At 40.1% G+C, this 23944-nt stretch overlaps 1 protein-coding gene across 1 annotated transcript in view; it reads right to left on the bottom strand.

The window, feature by feature from the left end:
• gria3a (glutamate receptor, ionotropic, AMPA 3a) overlaps positions 1 to 23944 on the bottom strand; it is a 367539-nt gene that overhangs the window by 80169 nt on the left and 263426 nt on the right. Inside the window, exon 10 of the mRNA XM_034178685.1 lies at positions 6070 to 6276. Coding sequence (XP_034034576.1) covers positions 6070 to 6276 — 207 coding nt within the window. The remainder of the gene's footprint in view (positions 1 to 6069; positions 6277 to 23944) is intronic.

Raw genomic sequence — 23944 nt, 5'->3', positions numbered from 1 at the left:
AAGGCTTTTAGAACATTTTAAATTAAGCAACAATCTTGTGGGCTGGATTTAGACTTTTTAACAAACAGAACACAAAGTCAGAGTGTACGGGATCTTATCAAACAAAGTGTGTTCTTCTACTGGCTCACCACAAGGGTGTGTGCTCTCACCTTTGTTATTTATTCTTTACACCAGTATGTGTCAGAGCACTTTTAACAACAGATTCATTTTAAAATACGCGGATGACACAGTGATTGTCAGTCTTCTGCAGGACAATGAGAACATCCACGGCCCTGTAGTTGACCATTTTGTTAAATGGTGTGAGGACTCATATCTTCAGCTCAATACATTAAAAACCAAAGATATGGTCATTGATTTTAGGAAGCATGGTAGCACACCTGACAACATAATAATTAATGGTCAACCAGTTGAAATTGTGCAAATTTATAAATACCTTGGGACTATCATTGATAATTCACTGAAGATTGAGGCAAACTGTGAGGCGGTGTGCAGGAAGGAGCACCAGCACTTGTTCTGCCTCAGGAAACTGTCGTACTTCCACATCGGCTGAACCATGTTAACACTATTTTATCGTGTTTTTATTGAATCTGTTTTATCTTTCTCTTTGGTGGCCTGGTTTGGCAGTCTGACACTGAAGGACAGGAACAGACTGGGTCAGATTATTAAATGGTCCAGTCGGCATATTGGTGAGTAGCAGCTGAGTTTAGAGTCCCTGAACACCAAACATTTACAGCAGATAACCAGCTGCATCACAGTTGATGACTCCCACCCTCAGGCTAACTAATTTCAGCTCCTGCCTTCTGGCTGTAGGACAAAACGCTACAGGAGCAGTTTTGTTCCAGCGGCAATTATGCATTTGAACAAATCTTAGCAGGGTTTGCACATATTTATACGTATACTTATTTATTTATTTGCCTTTTGCACATCAATTTTTATGCTGGCCGTCTTTTAGTGGTTTCTCCTGATGCTTGTTTTTAGTATTTTAGTAAGCCTGTGAGTGCCCAGTTGTGTCTGTGTTCTACTTTTGTTTTGTATATGTTCTTTGTTAGTGTTTTCAGTGTTTTCATTGTAATTGTTGTGTATGACTAACATGGATGCCCTTTTCTGTTTGCTGCAAGTCAAATCTACCTACGGGTACAAATAAAGTCACCTGAACCTGAACCTCTATGAAAAATACACCTGTGTTTCTGTTTTTTATCCCCCTCCGTTTTTCTGCATGACACATGATCAGCAATTAAAATGTCATATTACAAGCAAAGAGTCTTATTGCTAAAATGTGATATTACATGTATAACCCCTGGCAAAAATTATGGAATCACCGGCCTCAGAGGATGTTCATTCAGTTGTTTAATTTTGTAGAAAAAAAGCAGATCACAGACATGACACAAAACTAAAGTCATTTCAAATGGCAACTTTCTGGCTTTAAGAAACACTATAAGAAATCAAGAAAAAAAATTGTGGCAGTCAGTAACGGTTACTTTTTTAGACCAAGCAGAGGAAAAAAATATGGAATCACTCAATTCTGAGGAAAAAATTATGGAATCACCCTGTAAATTTTCATCCCCAAAACTAACCAGGGGTTGTATTTGCTATAACAAAACAATCGACATGCTTGGTTTGAACAAAAGACACTGAGTCACACACAGTATCAAAGAGAATGGGGAGATAAGTTAAAAGTTAAAGCTACAGTGTGTGGGATTAAAGTATCATCAAGCGCTGAGGCTGCAGATTGCATTATGCTGCTGTATTCTTGATTTTCTTTCCCTTCACATTTTCACTTGTTTGGCGATGAGGAGTGAGCCTTCCTTGCCTTGATAAGCAATATGTATGATATCCCATTTCTCAGAATGACTGTTCTGAAAACTGTTAGCCTGCATTAGTATACAAATAATAGTAGAGAAGCTTGAATCTTTGACTGGACTGGGCTGCTTGACGCGAGGTCGTTTCGCTTCAAATCGCAGAAGCTTCCTCAGCTAAAATTCTTGCTCTGGTGGTATGACTTTACTCTTGACTCTTGTAGAGAAGAATAAACAGAAGCCACAAAAGCTGGAGTTTTAAACCTAACCAGACCCCTCCTACTGAGAGGCAGACTGCTATAGGCTAGTGACTAAACAATAGCTCTAATTAGCACCTATTGTGCTCTAGTTAGCACCCTCCTAATGACAGGGCAGATGTCCCTCCTAATGATGGGAGCCTCTCCTAATGATGTGAATGCCTCATTACCATGAACAAAAGACTGAAACTGCTTTGACCTGAGTACCCCATTGTAAACAGGGGACGAAGCGTGTCTCAGACCGCCTCCCCGGTTAAGGCTGGGTTTCAACTGTTTCACATAGAATGCCTCCTTGACCCCTCTCTCAAACCATTTCTTCTCTCTGGCTAATATTTTAACTTCCTTGTCCTCAAATGTGTGGTTAGTGTCTTTAAGGTGGAGATGAACTGCAGACTGAGGTCCACTGGCGCCCTCTCTGCGGTGCTGGTATAGCCTTTTGTGTAAAGGTTGCTTAGTCTCACCTATGTAGTGTTCGTTACAGTTTTCCTGACATCTGACAGAATACACTACATTGCTCTGTTTGTAACTAGGGATCCTGTCCTTAGGGTGAACTAATTTGGGTGAACTAATATACAAATAATACATTTTTATGAGTTTAATGGTACGAATATTTCATGAATGGTAAGTTCCAGCTTTCACCAAATTAAATATTCGTTCCACTGAAAAGAATGTAAAAACATTCATTATTTGTTTTATATACTCAACAAAAATATAAACGCAACACTTTTGGTTTTGCTTCCATTTTGTATGAGATGAACTCAAAGATCTAAAACTTTTTCCACATACACAATATCACCATTTCCCTCAAATATTGTTCACAAACCAGTCGAAATCTGTGATAGTGAGCACTTCTCCTTTGCTGAGATAATCCATCCCACCTCACAGGTGTGCCATATCAAGATGCTGATCAGACACCATGATTAGTGCACAGGTGTGCCTTAGACTGCCCACAATAAAAGGCCACTCTGAAAGGTGCAGTTTTGTTTTATTGGGGGGGGATACCAGTCAGTATCTGGTGTGACCACCACTTGCCTCATGGAGTGCAACACATCTCCTTCGCATCAAGAAGGATGAAGAGAACACCTCTCCAACATGCCAAACGCCAGCGAATGTGAGCATTTGCCCACTCAAGTCGGTTACGACGACGAACTGGAGTCAGGTTGAGACCCCGATGAGGACGACGAGCATGCAGATGAGCTTCCCTGAGACGGTTTCTGACAGTTTGTGCAAAAATTCTTTGGTTATGCAAACCGATTGTTTCAGCAGCTGTCCGAGTGGCTGGTCTCAGATGATCTTGGAGGTGAACATGCTGGATGTGGAGGTCTGGGCTGGTGTGGTTACACGTGGTCTGCGGTTGTGAGGCTGGTTGGATGTACTGCCAAATTCTCTGAAACGCCTTTGGAGACGGCTTATGGTAGAGAAATGAACATTCAATACACGAGCAACAGCTCTGGTTGACATTCCTGCTGTCAGCATGCCAATTGCACGCTCCCTCAAATCTTGCGACATCTGTGGCATTGTGCTGTGTGATAAAACTGCACCTTTCAGAGTGGCCTTTTATTGTGGGCAGTCTAAGGCACACCTGTGCACTAATCATGGTGTCTAATCAGCATCTTGATATGGCACACCTGTGAGGTGGGATGGATTATCTCAGCAAAGGAGAAGTGCTCACTATCACAGATTTAGACTGGTTTGTGAACAATATTTGAGGGAAATGGTGATATTGTGTATGTGGAAAAAGTTTTAGATCTTTGAGTTCATCTCATACAAAATGGGAGCAAAACCAAAAGTGTTGCGTTTATATTTTTGTTGAGTATAACGGCTAAAATAGATCCTTGTCATTTGATATTTTATTAATTTAAAAACAACAGAAAAGGGACTTACATTTTGGTGTTCGTCACTGGTGTTTTGACATCAACAGTCCAACACAAACTACAGGGTGTTTCAAAAGTCACTCATGGTTTTGTATTGTTTATTGAAAATGTAGTTGAAACATAAAGTGGATGAAATTCCCATGGTAAAATTTATATTAACTGAGAATATTTGTGGTACCATCTTTGACTTTGAATGTTCATCCATAAGTCAGTGGTACACCTCAACGTGTGCACCACCTTTTTCGTAGCAGTCAAGCCAACGTTACATGCATGCCTGACCAACATCTGACAACATTTCGGGAGTCACTGAAGCACATGGGTTTCTGATGTGTTCTTCAAGCGGTGGGAAATCCAAAGGCCTTGTTGCATAGACTTTCAACTTGATGTAATCCCACAAGAAAAAATTGCATGGTGTGAGATCAGGTGAATGGGGAGCCCATTCCACAGGACCACGATGACCAATCCACCGATCCGGGACCTGCTTATCAAGGAACGCACAAACTTCACAAGAATAATGTGCCAGGGCATCATATTGTGGGAAAATGACTTGCTGCATGTCAGCTACAGCTGACAGTTTGGGGACACAGAATTCCTGAAGTATATGGAGGTAATTGTTGCCACTGACATTCACAGAGTGTCCGTCGCGATCATGGAAGAAGAATGGGCCAATTAAGCCATCTGAGGAGATAGAACAGCAGAGGATTAATTTAGACCCATCCCGTTCATGCTCCTGGATTTGCACGGGATTGGCAAGTCCCCATATGAGGGTATTATGCCGATTGCGATGACCAAAAAGCTGGAAGAGAACTTTGTCACTGAACCACATCTGCTCCAGGACAGAAGGCTCTCTCTGGAAATGATCCAACAGAGTTTCACACATTTCCACCCGGCTGTTGTAGTCTTGCAGTTCAAGCTTTTGGACAACACTGATCTTGTAGGGAAAGGGCCTGAGCTTATGCCGCAAGATCCTTTGGCGAAAAGTAGCGCTGATATGCAATTCTGAAGATGCTCTCCGAATGGACATATCTTGACTGAGATCAAAAGTCTCCCAGACAGCTGCAACATTTTTCTCACTCTGCCCACTTTGGGGTCTTCTTGAACACGGTCTATCTATCAAGGATCCAGTCTCCATCAACTTCCTGTGGGTGCTGAGGATGATGTTTCGGTCTGGTGCATAATGAGGTCCATAGAGGGCCTGAAATTGTTGTTGCACTGCAGTCACATATTGAAGCACCTCCACCCATGCAGCAATTTTGCGCCGCTGTCCTAAAGCAAGCACGGCACTTCAAGAAAACAACGGAGCACTGCAAATTTGCACTTGAAAAAATTCTCATTCACTGAAGAGGGCAAAAGCACAAGATTAACACCGTACGTCATATACCTCCAAAGAAAAGAGAAAATAAAAACCATGTGTGACTTTTGAAACACCCTGTATAAATAGGAGTCCAAAAGTGTTCTCAGTCAACATGGAACAACAGTTAGATAATTCAAAAATAATTCTGATGAGGTAGTCCGTGATACTTGCAAAAAAAAAAAAAAAAAAAAAAAAGAGAAAAGACTTTGTGTATTTCCTTAGTCCAGTAAAAAAAATCGCATCAGAAATTTGTACAGGTTTTCATCTTAACAGCTCTTCAAGCCTCCAGGCGGTTTACAGCGTAGTAGATTTGTTTTTGTGTGTGTGTGTGTGTGTTAGAAGAATTGGTACTGTCAATTAGCTTGTTCAAATCATCGTCTGTCAGCAAAACAAACTCTGCCATGTTTAGCTAAACACTGCCCCCACTAGTGTGTGTGTGGGCGGGGTTCACTGCGTGCAATGGTACAAAATGTATGGAACCAAATTTGCATGGTAAATGGAACGACTAATCCATGTCACGTGACATACAAAGCAGCAATCAAATCTTTTTTTCCTGCAATCTTCCAGCCACACTGCAATATTTGACAGAGGGAGTAAGTATGCTCCTTTTGGGCTGCAACACGACGGCTCATTCCAAACTTATGAAAACACATTCGTTGTTGCAAGTAATTTATTATACACAAATGAATTGATGTTATGAATGTTATAATCCATTTCTGATAACAAACACCCCTAAATCTAACACACTGCATCTTTAAGTAACAAAGGAGTTACAGAGGGAAACTTACCCCATAAACGAGTTCACCCACCATCCCGTTCCACGTCCTAGTCTCTGGATCTCTGGCTCCATACTTTCCATCCGGAACTATTGAGAGCTTATATTTTATCCCAACATGTTTTGCAATTTCTGAAGCTAAATCAACACAGTAGCCTTCGTATCTGTCATTTCCCTCCAGCATCATAAAGTTTTTCTTGTACATCACATACGGCGCTTCCTGTTAATTAGACAGAATACTGAGTTCATTGAAAAGCCAACACACGTTCACAATATCCACAACTCATGGGCCACGTGTGGCCTTTATTGTCAGCAGCAGGCATGCAGTCATGCTCACACAACACTGAAAGCATAAAAATCGGAGAAACAGCAGAGGTTAAGATAATGAAAAAGGCTTCAGCAACAAACATGTTTGTCTGAGGAGTCATGCAGTGATCATTTTCAAGTGGGAACTTAAAATTTCTTACTTACAGCAAGAAAATTCATTCAAATAGTTCAATTAGGTTTAGAATCAGCCAGCTTCAGATTTATTTATTTATTTGTTTGTTTTAAAAGACTGAGTTAACCTCAGCTTTAGATTCAGTGAGCTTGATGTTCTCTTTATATTAGCTTTATTAGCTATATTAGCTTTATATTACCTTTAGATTCCACTCTAGATGAGTTAGCTTTCATTAGAAATGATAACTAGATAAGAATAACTTCATATTAAGTTGTTCAATTAGCTTTATATTTTTAGCATTAGCTTCATTAGCTTTAAATTGGTTTGCTTTATAGTCTGTTGGTATTTGTTTCTAGTATTAGCTTTTCAACTAGCATAATACTAATTTCATGGGAAACAGTGGCGCAGACAACAGAGGATTCAGCCAACCATCAAAACATGCACAGGGTTAATTGTCTGCGCTCGTCTTGTTTTCATCTCTATGGGTTAAACAACATGCCCAGCATAGCAGAGCCGTATTAACGATCGACTACAGAGTAAAACATAGCCTGTATCAACAGACAACATCCAAAAAATACAGATATCACACAGTCTTACATGGAACATTATGAACTAGTATTTGATTTAATAATTTAAGGTGGAACCAAAAACTGAAGAATTAAAATACAGATTCTGCTCAGAATAAACCAATTGTGTATTCGCCCTATTGACGTTTGAAATCCCACAAAACCTCGGAGAGGTCACCGCGCTGTGAGATCTCAGTAACACTGAGAACTGCATAGAGACGCTCTGATCGGGCTGCACTTTAACCGCTGCACACGGACAACAACATCAACATCGCAACATAAAACTATTTTTAGATTGTGCCTAAAACTCTAATGAATATATTCTCTGGGTTTATAGATGTTATTGTGTTTGTTTTATGTAAACATGCGAGAATCACAGGCTGTCTCGCCGTTATTTTCAATGGGAGTTGCTGTGAGCTACGCTCACTTCCTGATCATGTCGTTCTGGGGGAAAGTGAAGTTTGCTCTTTAACGTCTTGATTATTGTTCTTTACAACACTGTTTGTCCTCTTTGTTCCAGACTAATATATATGTCTGAAATTCGGTTTGCGTTTATTAAATTCCACACAGATTAAACGTAGCAAACATGGATTATTTGTTATAATTGTTTTAGCAAGTTTTCAGGGTATCATGCATGCAGTCTCTTATTAACATGACAAAAAGCATAAAAAATTACATTTTTGTAGTATAATATTCATTTTCAATTGTCATCATGTGGATTCTCTATGTTGTTTGAGTGCAGCGACTTTGTGGCGCGCAAGGGATTATGGGATATGTCAATAGGGCGAATATATGGATTTGAAACCCTGGAAGTAATAGCAGGAAAAGTCAAAGCAAATGATTTGTGACAATTTAAATGATAAGGCTGTTGTTTCTGAATGCTAAGTTAGAAGTGAGGTGACTTAGCACTTCTTTAGATTTGAGTTTTTTCGTGTTTGGTTACCTATTTTGACAAAATAAAATGGTAATAAATCCTTGCTAGTGCACCATGTCTAGCAGCTAGCTCGGCAGCCACTTATAAGCCAGTGTTATGTCATTCATTAGCTTTTTATCAAATATTTTAACACTAATGCAGACTGAGCAAATATTGACTAAATTTACAGCTTTTGTGTTTGAAGACAGTACAGCAAATCACAACTGAGGGTATAAAATGACATAATTCAAAATTCACAGTTCCCAAGTAAGATAAAAGTGGCACCATGCTCAGTTTAAGGGAAAAAGTCAGTTCAGCTTTCATTCATCCCTCAAGCAGAATGTTGATGCCACAATGGAGCTTATACTTCTTGTTACAATGTATAACTTTAAAAAAGTGCTTTAAAAAAATCTATATTTAGTTGTTTCTTACAACATAATGTTACACTGCATCACCTATACACATTGAAATGTTAAAAACCCATTACACTTGTGAGTATTTTGTTGTTTCAACCTTCACTTGCAAACCTGAGGTACTATGTAAAATTTAATTTTAATTAAAATCCCTGTATGTGCGGACAGCTCCATCAGGCAGTCCAACAGTTCCAGTGGGCAGCAGGAACACACAAGCAGGACAACAGGGTTCTTTCATGCAAACATCAATGGAAATCTAAATGCAGGATAGGGAGGGTGCTTTGCGTCAACTTGGCACATTAGGGAAGAGAAAGCTGAATGTCACACTTTTCAGTTCATAAAGTAAATGTCAGTGACAGCTGAGGGACTCAAGACATTCATCTATATATGAGGTGCATGAATTTGTGAGCATATGCCGATAACGAATAATACTACTGTGACTATAAAACCATCTGTTTGCTTCTCTTGATAAATGATCTACCTCTATTGAAATTTTACTCCCCCCTAAATGTACACATCGTCTATTCTGTCACCTTGAGGATAGATTTCTTCAGTTTCTTCAGTAGTTAAACAGTACTTTTTTTTCCGCAAAGCTTTAGAGAAATTTATTGTGATGCACACACATTAATCCAAGTTTTTTTGCTTCAGACAGGAAAATTCCTCATTCTGCCATCATGTATAATGTTGATGTAACACAAAATGAAGCACTCAGCTACTTCACTAACAGGATGGCCTTTCATTAAATATGACATTTTCTTGAATGTAAAAACTAAGTAAAGCAACATGATGTTAACATAATGATGTATTTAAAATAATGGTTGTCTTCATTAAAATCAAAGTCATGCCTCGCAGAAATAAAATAATGCAATGACACTGCTTTTGTTTTCACACCATTTGCCCTGGAACATTCTTCGATTAGCAGCCTGTCATGAGGATAATGAGTTTCTACACTGAAATGAGAAGGAATGACTCATTCTGAATTTGCCTAAGATGGAAACATAATAGGCAAAGTCAGAAGGAACAACAGGAAGTGTTTTTAAATGTAAGATAAGGCGAACGTTATCTTACATTTAAAAATAAGCTAATTCACCTGCAAGGTCTTGATTTAACATCTATATATTGCTTGATGTACTAATTTAAAATTAATTTTAGCACTAAACTCAGTGGTGGGCACAGCTAATCCAAAACGTAGCTTTGATAACCACAAATCTGCTAAGTGAAAAATGTGATAACACTAAACGGTTAAATTGCTAAAACACTGAGCTGAAGCTACCACTAAGTGCTAACGTTTATTACATGAATTTATCTTTTTTTTGGGGGGGGGGGGGGGTTGGACTCTAAACCTCGAAAAAACAGGCCTAAAGAGATTAAATTTTAATATGTTGAAGCGTAAACGTGGACAATAACAACAAAGTTTAGTATGCCATGATCACATGATGAACAAGATAAACATGACTAAATGAACAAATGAAATTAAACAGTAGCTTCAATATAATACTGTTTTTCACACTACAGAAATTACTAAATGAATAATAAACATTAAGACATAAAAAATACATATGTAAATAATTTTAATATTAGAAGTAATGTGTTTTCTCTGGCTTGAGCTCCTCAACATAATGTTTTCTATCCTTGTGCAATGTGTCACTTTATAAGCTTCAGTAGAAACAAACATGTATGATTTTAAGGTTTACAAACATTTTTGATCATTAATCTTTATTTTTATAATTGTTAGCTGACTGAAAGTTAGTGAAACTAAATTTAGTGAAAGGTAATTAGTCTGCAAATGGTTTTCAACATTAGCTTAAAAGCTAATCTGGTAATGAACAATTTATCTCAGCTAAGTGGCCGAATAGCTGATTATCATTGCCCACCACTGAGCAAACTTTCAGAAAACAGGGAACTTGATATAAATTTAAGTGAAGGTTGTTGTTTTAAATCCTTGCATGCAGATTACTTCTCATCTCTGCTGGTAGACAACTGATTTGACTGCCTGCCCCGAGTGTCACTGACGATTTACTTAATGAGACTTTTTACTTACGTATGCACTGAACGTGAATGCACAGTGGTGGTTAACCTCTACAGGTATCATTACCAAAGCCGTTATTGTGACGTCACTACTACAACAGACACCATAGTATAAAAAAATCAAAATGCTTTGGCACCCACACGGATACAGTTGAAACACTCTTTGTGAATCGACTGTTTCAACATGTAGTGAGTGGATGGAAAGCAACACAAAATAAAATAATTCTACCCTCCCAGGACAGATTGCAACAAAGGACACCTTGACCTTGAGTGGCAGAAATCTTAAGGTAACACACTTAAAACCAGCTAGAGAGTGTACCATAATAGTAGTGACCACAATTGTTCGGTTTTCCACAGAAGAGGACTCGTTGGTGACCTGCTGATCCATTACATATACAAACTTTTCATATTCATTCCAGTAGCCGACCTGCAAAATAAAACAGTCACAGTTAATAAAAGAAACAGATTGACATACAAATAAAGCCTCCAAGTACATTTTGCATTGGTCGACTCTATTTGTACAACTGGTTTGTTTTTCGCTGATGTACGTAAGAAAAGCTTGTAGTGGTATTTCTCAGCTCACCTGTGTTGCACTTCTGCAGAGTGGGATGAATCTATTCCCAGCTCTGCAAAGGCTCTCTTGCACGAGAGTGCACAGTGATAGCGCGCTTGCAGAGTGAGTAAAATTAAAAGCAGCAACACAAACTTAGTAGTCGAAATGCATCTCCTGAAGCCAAAAGCAGACAGCTGTTGGACTGTGCTATTAATACAGTGCACAGAACATATGGTGCAATGGAGGACAAAAACAAACACTAGGACTGTGTCTGCTGAACCTCAGATGATTGCATTAGCACTCTGATGTAACCAGCCAAGACAAACGCACCGTCTACCAATTATAACAGCTACGGTCCACCATGCTAGCTGTGTGTCACCCCAGACTGTCTGACAGTTTGGACGCGTGGGCCGCTGCTTCATGTTATCTTGTGGACGGACAGTTTGGAGTCAATTTCTTTTGGTGCCACCTTTTATTTAAAGCCCTGCTATACATCTGTTTATGTGTCTTTGTCTTTGCACTGTTAGACCCAATTAGAGCAGAGTGCTGAAAGATCCAAGGCTACTTTCAGATCTCAGGGTCTGCAGGAAGAAAAGAAAAACAGTCTTTAAAGGACATGTTGCACAGAAATCATAACACTTAAGATTTAGGCTGTTAGTGACCATCCGATGATACACCAGGATTACTTTGTGCATTCGCAACAAACAACTATGGAGACTTCTGAAAACAAAGCACTTGTGAGTACTCGGGTGTTTCAGACAGCGGTGACGTAGCTTTTAGAATAGTCACAGCATCTGCATGAATGAAATGTAGCTGTTAACGTTAAGAATGGAGCCACAAATTAATTCCAAAGTTTACAGAAGTGTGATGTCATGTTGTGATGACTCATTTTTAAGTGATAATTGTTAAATTTGATGCAGTCACTGATGCAGGAGAAGGAGCAGCCGTGAGAAGATTTAGTGCACCTGCACGGCCATTAGTCATAAGCCCAGCCTGTTCAAATCAAAACAAAACATTTATAAGTGTTGTATATAACTGTGAAAAAAAAAAATCTAAGATATCTGTGGGAATTTGGATCTTGGTCTGAGTGCGCGCAGCAGGCTGTTTTAACGCGCATCTCACCTGTTAATTGCGGCTTTGTACATGGATGTGAAATATCACAGATCTGATCAGACAGATGTGATCAGATGTCCACAACATTAAAGAAGCCTCCACGCACACACACATCGCACGCATCGCACGCACGCACCACACGCGCACGATTGCCAGCCAGAGAACAGGTCCACTAGTCCTCACACAAATCACCAGTCAGAAAACAGGTCTACTTGTCCTCAGGTACCGATCACGCGATCACCGACCAGAGAATGATGTCCGATCGCAGGTCTGCCTTCAGCTCAAGTTCTGTCATGATTGTGGCACGTTAGATACAGAGTCCATCATCTGCTGAAAATAGTGTCTTCTGACTTTTTCCAGTATGAGAAATACATCTGCATTTTCAGGCAGTCTGTAAAAACAGAGTGGTGGAGACCGTCCACATCCATGCTCACGGCAGCAGTAAAACAGCATCCTGCCACACAAACAGCACGTCACCACACTTTACGTTCCAAAATCGTCAGACTGAAAATGTTAAGGGTTTCGGGGTGAAGTGTGACATCTCCTTGCTGCAAATCCGAGCCATCACTTTTGAATGAAAGCTCAGAAGCTTTGTTTTTGGATGTAGCAGGTTCATTTCACTCTGTCTGTCAGTCATTGGGATGTTTGTGCTCATTCTACAATATACGTCACACGCTGAGAAATACAGAAACTTGCCGAATGAGATGTTTTTTCCGGAAATGCACCTGCTAACGCTCAGAGTGAGAGGAATAATTACCAATAAAATACATCAATGACCACTAATTATTAGCGAATGTGCACAGAGAGACTTACAGTCATGAGTACATTTATGTTGTCTTGCTAACTGGGGTGTTAAACGTGCGACATGTCCTTTAAAGACCAACTGACAGGAAGACGTAAGTCAGTTCTCTCTCATGTGATGTCCTTGTGCCACCTCTTTGACAAACACTGGTCTCATATTGGTTTGTGTGTTTTATCAAAAAAAAAAAAAAAATAGCTTCAGAAGCACAATGTGAATGGTTTCTCTAATAAAAAGCTGAAGAGATTTTTTTTTAAATTAATTAGTTAATTAATTTATTTTTTGAGCAGCTGTACTGACTGTGGAGGATTAAAGGATGCCCGTTCTTGACATTTTCACATAAACCATGTAAATTTTTCCATGTATGCCCAACCTGCTAAACCTCAAGCTGTCTTCCCTGACGTTTATAACGAATAATTTATTTAATTTCCTTTTTCTTCTGGAGCAGGAGTCTGTCAAGTGCAGTAAGTTAACTCCAAGGTTTCAAACTCACAAAATACAGACACAACTAGCATCCACTAAATTTCCTTTTGACTTTGATAAATCGTGTTGCGTGTGCAAACCTTACCTATTTGTATGTTCCCTCCCACAATGTTTTTGTGCAATAGAGTGGAAAAACCCCAAATTGCATATTCATAAAGGTAAACACACTAAAGGGACAATAAGTGCTATTTTGTGCATTTGACAGATGCAATCCTCTTGCACACTTTTAGTAACTTAGCATGTGTGTGTATTTACAAGTGCAATGGCATTTGCGCATGTTTTTACACATGCAAACATTTAGCAAATAAAGCCCTGAGTGTTCCTTACTGCTGGTTATATGTTTGAGGGAATGACAGTATTTACGATATATCAGCTGTGGGCTTCATACAAACATCTCATGAGAAGATATCTACCTGCTGTGTCAGAGGGTTTCCTTTTGGAAAATAAACTTTTTAAAAAGTCACTTTTATGTCTTATGCGTTCACTAAAAATATCAGCTGTTTGCTTTGCAAAGTCAGCGCGTTTTGACTTGTGGTCTTTCAAGGCTCCACGGAGATTTGGATAAAAGTCACAACTCCAACCTTCATCCGGGCTTTAAAACAGACCTTTCAGACATGTGACTGGACAAATGCACTGATCGCCAGGCTAAGTCAATGGGTATGTCATTAGACGTTGAATCATATAACCAAACTACAACCACATGGTATGTGGTCACCACTGAAATTAACCACTGAAATCTGTCTCCCACGAAGTCTGAGGCCACAAATACATAGATTACACACAAAAAAGAATCTCATTTTGTACATACAACTGTCACTTATAGTAGCTATTCATGACATATGGATGGTGGCAGAGACAGGCCACAACACTTCCAAATGGAAACACTAACGCAGAAAACATGTACAACTCCAAAAAGTACCTGGATCAATTCAACAACAATACTTCTATCAAAAAATGTCTTGCGAATTGATACGATGCTTGCAAAGACAGAGAACACAAATAAAACATTCAAAATATTCAATAAAGTAAATAAATACACTTACTCAGCTCTGTCAGACAGATAGAGATAAAGATAACCTCAATTTTTTTGTTGTTAATACTTCCATTGGGTCGCTTTGCAACACATCTGTGATTTTGCATGTGTCATATGAATTTTTATTATATGGCTACGACGCTGCGCACACTCTGATTGGCTGATTTCTGCTCTGATTTAATCAATTTAATCATCTTATAATACGCCAAATCATAACAAAAGCCATCTCAAGGCGCCTCACACAAAACAATTCAATATAAAAATTAAATAAATAATTAAAAATGAATAAAAATTCAAATACACAATTAAAAACAGAAGTAAAAGAATAAAACAAATAAAAAATAAAAACTATTCAGAAGAAAGAGAACGAAAATGGGTTTTAAGTCTTGACTTAAAAATGTCCACGGACTCTGACTGCCTCACGGTCGCAGGAAGAACGTTCCACAGGGTAGGTACACGATGAGAAAAAAAACTCTTTGACCTGCTGACTTCTTCTTCACCCTGGGAACACAGAGAAGTCCCGCATCCTGCGACTGCAAAGCCCGGGTCGGCACGTAAGGTTCCACCAGATCAGCCAGGTAAGACGGCACCAGCCCATGAACAACTTTATAAGTCAATAACAAACCTTAAGCACAGATCCCGCCAGAATTCTGTGCACAGCTCGTCCAGACGCCGAACAGCAAGCCAAACAGAGCTTCAAAACAATAAAATAACTGGAGAGCAGCAGATGAGCAGCCAGACACAACAGCGCCATTGTGGCACTCCTTCCCTCCTCAGATATTTTCCCATATCAGAACGTTACCACGAATTGGTCCGGAATGCGTATCAGATTTGTTAATAACCAGAAAGCTAAAAACACTATTAGAAAAATGAACATGGACATGAACGTGCCCCATAAATACCTAAACAGCATCGGAAAAAACATACAGATTGAAATCTTACCAGCTAACAACCAGACCATCTGTTAGCAAGTTCTTCATGGCGGTGAAGAAAGCAGGTCTGACAACGAGCCCAAAACCATCAGCAGCTTTTATATTCGGCTGATACCATAAGTTTGTGTGTTTATATAATAGCCATATAATAAACAAATTATTAACCTTGCTTACTTGGTTAATAATCCTTTAGTATCAGACATGTTAGATTAAACTGTTGCATGTCTGCAGGTTATATTTGTTTGTGTTCTCTGTGTGCAAGCATTTTTTTCCATTAAATTTGCAAGATGTTTGTTGCACAACAGATTTGGTTGATTTTTGTATTTTTGTTTTCTGTTTGTGGCCTTTATCAGTCACCATACATATGAGAGTTGTCAGCCTTCATCAACATTTCCTTAATTTTTTTTTTTTTTTTTTTTTTTTTTTTTTTGCACATTGCTCAGTTTCCATCTGAATTTTTTTTTTTTTTTTTGACAAAATTTTCCTCCATCATGAAATCGGGCTTTTGAAAGACAAACTTCTCAAAGCACCTGTGCGTGTTTTAAATCAATCCAACCAACAAACTGAAATAACCCGGCTTGTACCGGATTCTTCCACTTCCACTGTATTTATGTCATCGGATGCAAGACGTTCCGTGCTGAAATCTTTGTGTTTATGCTACATCCTGTGAGGAATATTCCATGACACGATAATTAAATTGTGAGTGATGTTTACCAGGCCGTGTGCTCACTTACCCTCCTGAGGCCGCCTGACTTCATCTCATACACATCAACTGTGTAATTAGTTCTTCGACCAAATGTATCAAACTGGATGTTTCCTGTCATACCTTGTACTTGGACCTGCCAGCAAGAAAAGATACCAGCTGTTCATAACACACAGCAATCAGGCCGACTCCATGTGAAAACATCAATATGACACATGGGGCCCAACGGGTGGAGAAGTTTATTTGTCCTTTCTTCATTTCTGGGTGAAAATAAGTGGCTCATTTTGACACTCATTATATTTTTCACTTTTTAAAATTATTCATATTTACTTGTTTATGTAAGTAAGGGTGTTTGGCTTCCCTGGAGAGTTTTAGCTGAAAGTCCCATTTTTACAGTCTGGCTCCCGTGTTTTGAAACCTGTTAAAGCTGCCTTTTCCATGAGACACTTGAATTACTTAATGTTCTGCCAAGTTTTAGGCATACTAGTATTTTGGGAAAAAAAAAAAAAATAAATAAGGAAAAAAAAATTGCGTTTGCAAATCAGCCTCTAAATATTCACCAGGCATCACCAGGTCTGTTGCCAAACTGTCTGTCTGTCTCTTATCAAACACTCCTCAGTTCTGTTGGAATAGTTACTGTATATGTCAGTCTACCCATATCGCCACAATATGAACACATTCTAAGTATAAATAATTCTTAATAACTCATTGTGTTGACAAGCAAAAGTGCTCATTTGGTACTTATGGTTTAAGTATCATGTGCCTACCACACGTTGCTATTATGTTCATTTTATCAATTCAATTAATGTCATTTATATATTGCCAAATCACAACAAAGCTGTCTCAAGGGGCTTCATACAAGTAAGATCTAACCTTACCAATCCCTAGAGCAAGCACACAGGCGACAGTGGTAAGGAAAAACTTCCTCTGATGACTTGAGGAAGAAACCTCAAGCAGACCAGACTCAAAGGGGTGACCCACTGCTTGGGCCATGTTACCCAAACAATGGGGGATTTTCAAGTTGCGACAGAGCAGCGCCTACGTGCATGCGTAATGACATCACAACGCTGTCCAGTTAGGGAGACGCGGTTTCGTTCAATAACAAAAACTGTTAAGAACCTTTCTCGTGTGTGGTTGTTGTTGTGTGGAGGTAGGAATAGCCTTTTGAATGCTTGAATAATGATGTCAGCCGCACAAAGAAATCAAACAATAGTGAAAGAAAACATGTTCATTGCACCCAGAATGTTGGTATTTTGGTCAGTGAAGTTTTCTAGCAACGAATGTAAAGCCCCGGTCACACGGCACTAACAAAGGACACCGAACCCAAAAAGAAACAAAAAAATCTGAACTTAAGTTGACTTTCGGAGACATCGTTTAACTGGCATCCAGCTTCGATCAGTCAGCCGCTCCATGAGGCATCATAACAACGGATCATTCAACCACACCGTGAGGCGTCATAACAACGGATCTGCAAAATTTACTGTGTACTATCTTAATTTAGGTGCAGATGCTTCAGTGTGTGCAATTTGAATACCATATCTTGATTCCTGTATATTTGTATTGTCAATTGTGTCAGTACCATGGCCCAAGCACAGGGTCACCCTTTGAGTATGGTCTGCTTGAGGTTTCGTCCTCAAATCATCAGATGGAGTTTTTCCTTACCACTGTCACCTGTGTGCTTGCTCTTGGGGTTGGTAAGGTTAGACCCTACTTGTGTGAAGCACCTTGAGGCAACTTTGTTGTGATTTAAATGAAATAAACTGAATTGAAAATAAATTCAAATGGATTTTCCCTCTCCTCGCCCCCAATATATAATGTTGGATAGATAAATAAACAGCCAAATAGGTGCTGTTGGATACGATAACACGGCAGTGGTTGAGGGGTAAAATCTAGATCAGTTTGCACAGACACTGAAGGCTCTCGATCCTACCATTTTGAGGGCTCTCTCTATGTCGATGCCTTGGCTCCAGGGCACAGCCGGGTTGGCCAGACAGTCACCCGCACTGCCCCTCCGAGACACGTCCACTCGCTGACGCCGGAGGTATCGGAAGGCCTCAGCAATCACAAGGATGGCATCGTGAGTCAGAGCTGACGTGTACTGACACAAAAAGCCACACGAAAACCCAATCACAGATCTGGTGAATCCTTGTTCATTGTCGTTACAGCAAACTGATTATGTTGACACTTTGCACACACAGGAACGAAAACTAGACACAAAATCAAAAGCTTTGAATGATTGACATAAAGCGTGAGATTCTATCAGTGTGAAAGCAAATGACAAGTTAATTAAGCGTAATTTCTGAAAAGATTCAAACTGACATGTTTGGAATTTATGGAAGACAAGGGGAGGGGTAAAAAGGATCTTTGAAGATGGGAATCAATGAAATTGCAGCAGTTGCCGTAGCACCACACTGACCTTCAATGGAGCATTTCTGGCTTCTGGAAATTCTCTTTCATCCAGGCGCTCCCAGCGCTGCAGGAACTGCTGGGCGATGGGGCTGTCTGGGCTGATGATCTGGAAACCCCGTGATGTTGGCTCCACCAGAAAAGACTCTGTCCAGGCTCATGTTAGAAAACCCTGAGAAAAAAAGTACACCAACAGAGGATGAGATCATTAATCAAAAGGAAAAGAAAAAAAAAACAGCTTTTAAAAATCCGATTCATCTATCATGAGCTGTTAAATGTTTCATATGCTGCTCCTGTTCTATTTCAGTCAATTACACTGGACCATAAGTCCTTCATAACTTCACATTTAAGTGGACAAATAGAAAATGCAGTTGCATATCTTGGCGGTGAATTGCGTCACTGTTTAACTGTGTTGTTGTTGGATGCTTTGACGTGGTGCGCTCTCACCAGGTTGGCGAGGATGTAGTGGTATCCTCTGCTGTTTTTCCTGAGGTCACCACCTACATGAAGTGGGGAGGACACGCAGTGAGTCAGGCACAGCAAAGAACAACATTTAAGAGTCGAGCTGCAGAAAAAAACAAGACAAACCAAAGGTTATCGACTTTGTAACATAGATTAGCCGCTATGCAGAAAGAGAAGGAGGAGCATGTTAGCATATTTGTACAGTACATTTGTGTGTGTGCCAGTATAAGACAAAGAGAAGAAAGAGAGGGGGAGTGAGGAGAGAAGCTGTGATGAAAGAGCTTGTTCTTTCCATTAGCTTCAATGTGTATAAGAAGGTCAAGGCTTTGGAAAACCGCCCTCTCACTGTGTAGCTGCAAGTGTCATCTCAGTCGCATACTCGTCTTAATTAAACACCCCATAATGACAACATGAAAAAGTTAAAAAAATTTTTTTTGCAAATTTAATACAAATAATAAAAAAAAGAAATCATATGTACATAAGTACCCACAGCCGTTGCTCAATACTTTTTTGATGCAACTTTGTTAGAGATTACAGCTTCAAGCTTGGTGCACCTGTCTTTGATCAGTTTTGTCCATTCCTCTTTGCAATATGTCTCAAGCTTTATCAGGTTGGATGGGGAGCATCGGTCCACAGCCATTTTCAGATCTCAAGGACATTCACAGAGTTGCCCTGAAGCCACTCCTTTGATATCTTGGCTGTGTATTTAGGGTCACTGTACTGTTGAAAGATGAACCGTCACCCCAGTCTGAGGTCAAGAGCGCTCTGGAGCAGGTTTTCATCCAGGATGTCTCTGTATATTCCTGCATTCATCTTTTCCTCAATCCTGACTAGTCTCCCAGTTCCTGCTGTTGAAAAACATCCCCACAGTATGATGCTGCTGTTGGATTTATGTATATATGGATATGTTAGTTATCACACATTCTTTTATTATACATTCTTTTATTCTATATTCCTTTATTATACATTCTTTTATTAATACTTTAGTAATAGAAACGAACTCATTGTATCTGTTAGAAGTCTGTTGCTGACTTCTTGATGACCTCTTGATAAAGTATGTTACAAATGAATGATTACATGAGTTGTTTTTATCCTTGCAGTTAGAGAGAAAGGAACTTAAGTGATGTCGCAAAGCGAGGTCAGAAGAGTTGATGTCCAAAACAACTTATCAAACCATTAAAGATATAATAACATATGAAATAATAATAAGGAATGAAAATGTTTGTATATGATCATATGAATTGCTTTTGTGCAAAAGAGAGTTGTAATGGAAAGATTGAATATGATTCCAAAAGAAAGTATGCTGTATTGCAAATTGTGTTACAAGCTGTGTTGCCAAATGATGTTTCTACTGCACGCATGTGGTTTCAACCACAGGAAAGAACAAAAGGTTAACCGACATGTGCTGACTGAAGATAACACCTGAAGAACGGAGCCCAGGAGAGAAGTCCTGACCGCACCTTCCCCAAACCAGTAGCCTGAGGTCGCAGAAACCAGAAGTCGCAAATCTTGCTCAACTGTAGTTGCAAGACCCGTTTATGATTGCTCAACTGCTTATGCTACGTATGCTGACAACCGCACCTGTATGACGTCCTAATAAAAAGAGCGAGAGTGCAGCCAGAGTTTAGTGCAGTTTGGAGATTGTTAGATGAGTTTGTCTCTGTGCTGCACTCCTCGCGAGCATTTACTATTAAATTCTACTCTCTGACTCTTATTTGACTGTTGTGTCTTTCTCTTTTACAGCTTTATGATGTTTAGGTGGTTTTAAACCTAACATTACTTTGGTCCTTCGAGCCGGATGTCAAATACCTGAAGGGTTCCAGCGGACGAGACTGACACCAGCAAAATCCTTGGCCAAGGTACTGAGACCCTTTGACGGGACTGGCTCGGTCCGCCGGCTGGGATCCGGAAGGTTGAAGACTAATCCGTGAGGGGAAACAGCGGTTGAGTGAGTAGAATTTTAATTGAAAACTATAAGTGTGTGTGGTGACAGGTAGTCACATAAACGGACAGGACAGTGAATAGTGACAGGAAGTCATGTTAAAACCCTGAGAATTCTAGACCATGTCAGGTAATGTTAAGCGCAGTTAAACCCCGTAAGGATGAACAGAATCCTCTAGTATCGAACTAGTTAAACTCTGTATTAGGAGGCACGGGCTCCTCTGGCGTCTAAATTAATACCGGTGAAAAAGTGTGACAGTGTAATAAAGGTGACTGAATGAGAGTGACGGGTCATAAGATCCTCCTCTATATAAAATTACGGGAAAGTAAACAGCGACCACTGGTCAGAGGCAGAGGCAAGGATTTCCCGCTTACTTCGGGGAGGAGAAAGGGAACTCACTGACTGGTGGAAAATTAAATTCGCTGTCCCGTAAGAAGCACATAACCAGTGTTTAGAACACTGTAGGTGTTGAAACCCCACTGGTCTAAATTTTATCTTTATAAAAAAAAAAAAAAAAACATAAAAATAACGTAAAAATGGGGAAGTCAAACAGTAAGACACAAAGGCAGGATCCACGGGACCGTCTAAGTAACAAAGATTGGAAATTTATGGAACAAAAAGATCCTACACATGTCTCATATTTAGACACATGGATTACAAAACATGGATTCGACGGCCAAATAAACAGACCATCATTGTCAAAATTAAGAGAATCTATTAAAAGAAAAACAAAAATGATGAGTGAAAATGATGAAGGAGGGATGGAACAAAATTATTGCATGGGAGGAAGCTGCAGATCAAAGACGAGAAGGCGAGAGAAGAGTAGGGAGAAAAATACAGGGAAACACCTGCTGTTTTCCTGGCTGACCTGACCGATGATCCAAACGAGGACCTCTATTATCAAAGAGGATACCCCGGATCGTGGTCAACGAGGCCGAGTGGAATTTCAAGGGAAGATTTCAGGAAGGACGCCGACACGTAGAACAGAGAGGTGGACCTCCACGTTGGAGTCAAAATAGCGACAGATTCAATGACAGGGGAGATCAGAAGAGACAGGACGTCCCACCACCAACAGGGCCACGACAGGTGTTGGATCTGTAATGAGGAAGGACACATCTCTCGGGACTGTCCTCGCAGAGGACAAGACACACATCAGAGTAAATGACTAACCGACCAATCACCAAAATTAAGTCCAGACATGCCTGTTGATCTTGATCTGCAGGAACTAATGTCAGTTGAAAGTGTTCGACCAGAAATAACGCTTTTGGTGAATGGACACTCTGTGTCCTTCTTGTGCGATTCAGGTGCCTGTAAGACAACCTGTAATGTGAAGATCCTGGTGTCCATCGCGGAAAGCGAAATATATTGGGTTCGATCAGCAAATGGGAAATTACACCAGTCCCACTGTCTGACCCAATATGGCTGCGGGACCCTGAGGGACAGTCATGTTACATGCCTATTTTACTGAGCCTGAATGTCCAGTTAATCTGTTAGGCAGAGATGGACTTTGTCAACTGAGACTAGCACTGGTGCCTCAGGGGAATAATATGATTGTGAAGCGAAAAAAAATGATTTACAACCTACAGATCTCATGTCCTGACCACTGATACAACTGAAAGTTTTATTACACATTGGACATTCCAAATGTTGAACCACAAAACTTTGCTTCTTTACTCCTAAATGGGAAGAGACACCCTAACACAGGTCCAGGACGAAATGTCAGCAGAACAACTCCACATAACTATGTGGTACAAAAATACGCCAGGTCCCGACTTGCAATATGAAACCGCCTTACGCACTCTTCCTACTCCACGACCGTTGGTGACCTATATCTACAGTGATGGGATTTCCAACGCGGCGTGCGGAGTGGAACAGTTATCGGACACTGTGATGCATTTGTACAAACAAAGCGGGCCACCACACGTTTCCCTGTTCAAAGATTCTGTGTCCCTGGCATTGCTTATCAGCACGAGTGGACATGGGACAAAAAACCACCGATTGGGTGAGGAAAACTAGGGATATTTGGGAAAGCCCTCAGACAGGGTTGACTAGGACTCAAATTTATCTTCCAATCGACACTCCTGTTGGAGTTCATATTGATGACAGCTCTGATGCATGAAATTTTGTACTAACTCAAGAAGAGCAGTCACTCCTTACTGAAGTACCGCCACATTTATGGTCTTCAGGGCCAACTGATGTTGGACTAGTCAAGGGAGCACTACCTGTAGTTATTAGGCCCAAAGATTGAATACAGACCTTGTATCAGACAATATCCATTAAAACCCGATGCATTGGAAGGCATCAAACCCGTCATAGCAGATCTTATTCAAGCAAAGGTCATTGTGGAGTGTCCTGATTCACCATGCAACACTCCAATTTTTCCGGTGAAAAAGGCAGCTCCTTCCACTGGTTGGAGAATGGTCCAGGACTTACAGGCTGTTAATAATGCTGTAGTCCAGAGGGCACCTTGTGTACCTGACCCACATACATTGCTGAATTCTCTTCGACCTGATGCTACGTTCTTCACGGTTGTGGACATCAGCAATGCCTTTTTCTCCGTTCCTGTAGACAAGGATAGTCAGTTCTGGTTTGCTTTCACCTTTGCGGGAAAGCGATACACGTTTACTCGCCTACCGCAGGGCTATTGTGAAAGTCCCACAATTTATTCGCAAGTAATGTCTGCCAGCATGGCATCCTTTGTTCCACCAGGAAACAGTCAAATTCTCCTGTATGTTGATGATATTTTGCTGGTCTCACCCGATAAAACAACATGTAGGAGACACTCTTGCTCTATTATTCCACCTGGCGAAAGAAGGTCACAAAGTCAGTAAGAATAAATTGCAGTTGTGGAAAAATGAAGTAAAGTATTTGGGTCACAATTTGAGTTGTGAAGGACGAACAATCGTAGCAGACAGGAAAACAGCCATTCTACAGGCCCCCAAACCACTGACTAAACGACAAGTGATGTCCTTTTTGGGCCTGACAAACTATTGCAGAAGTTGGGTGCCTGACTATGCACAAATTGTGCACCCTTTAAACAGATTAATGTACACTGAAGACATTTCATGAACACAACTTTAAATGGACCTCTGAAGCAGAAGAC

Source organism: Thalassophryne amazonica, chromosome 9 (genome assembly GCF_902500255.1).
Source record: "Thalassophryne amazonica chromosome 9, fThaAma1.1, whole genome shotgun sequence".
NCBI classification, from domain to species: Eukaryota; Metazoa; Chordata; class Actinopteri; order Batrachoidiformes; family Batrachoididae; genus Thalassophryne; species Thalassophryne amazonica.
Note: the sequence above shows the minus strand (reverse complement) of the source record. Positions and strands in the feature narration are given on the sequence as shown.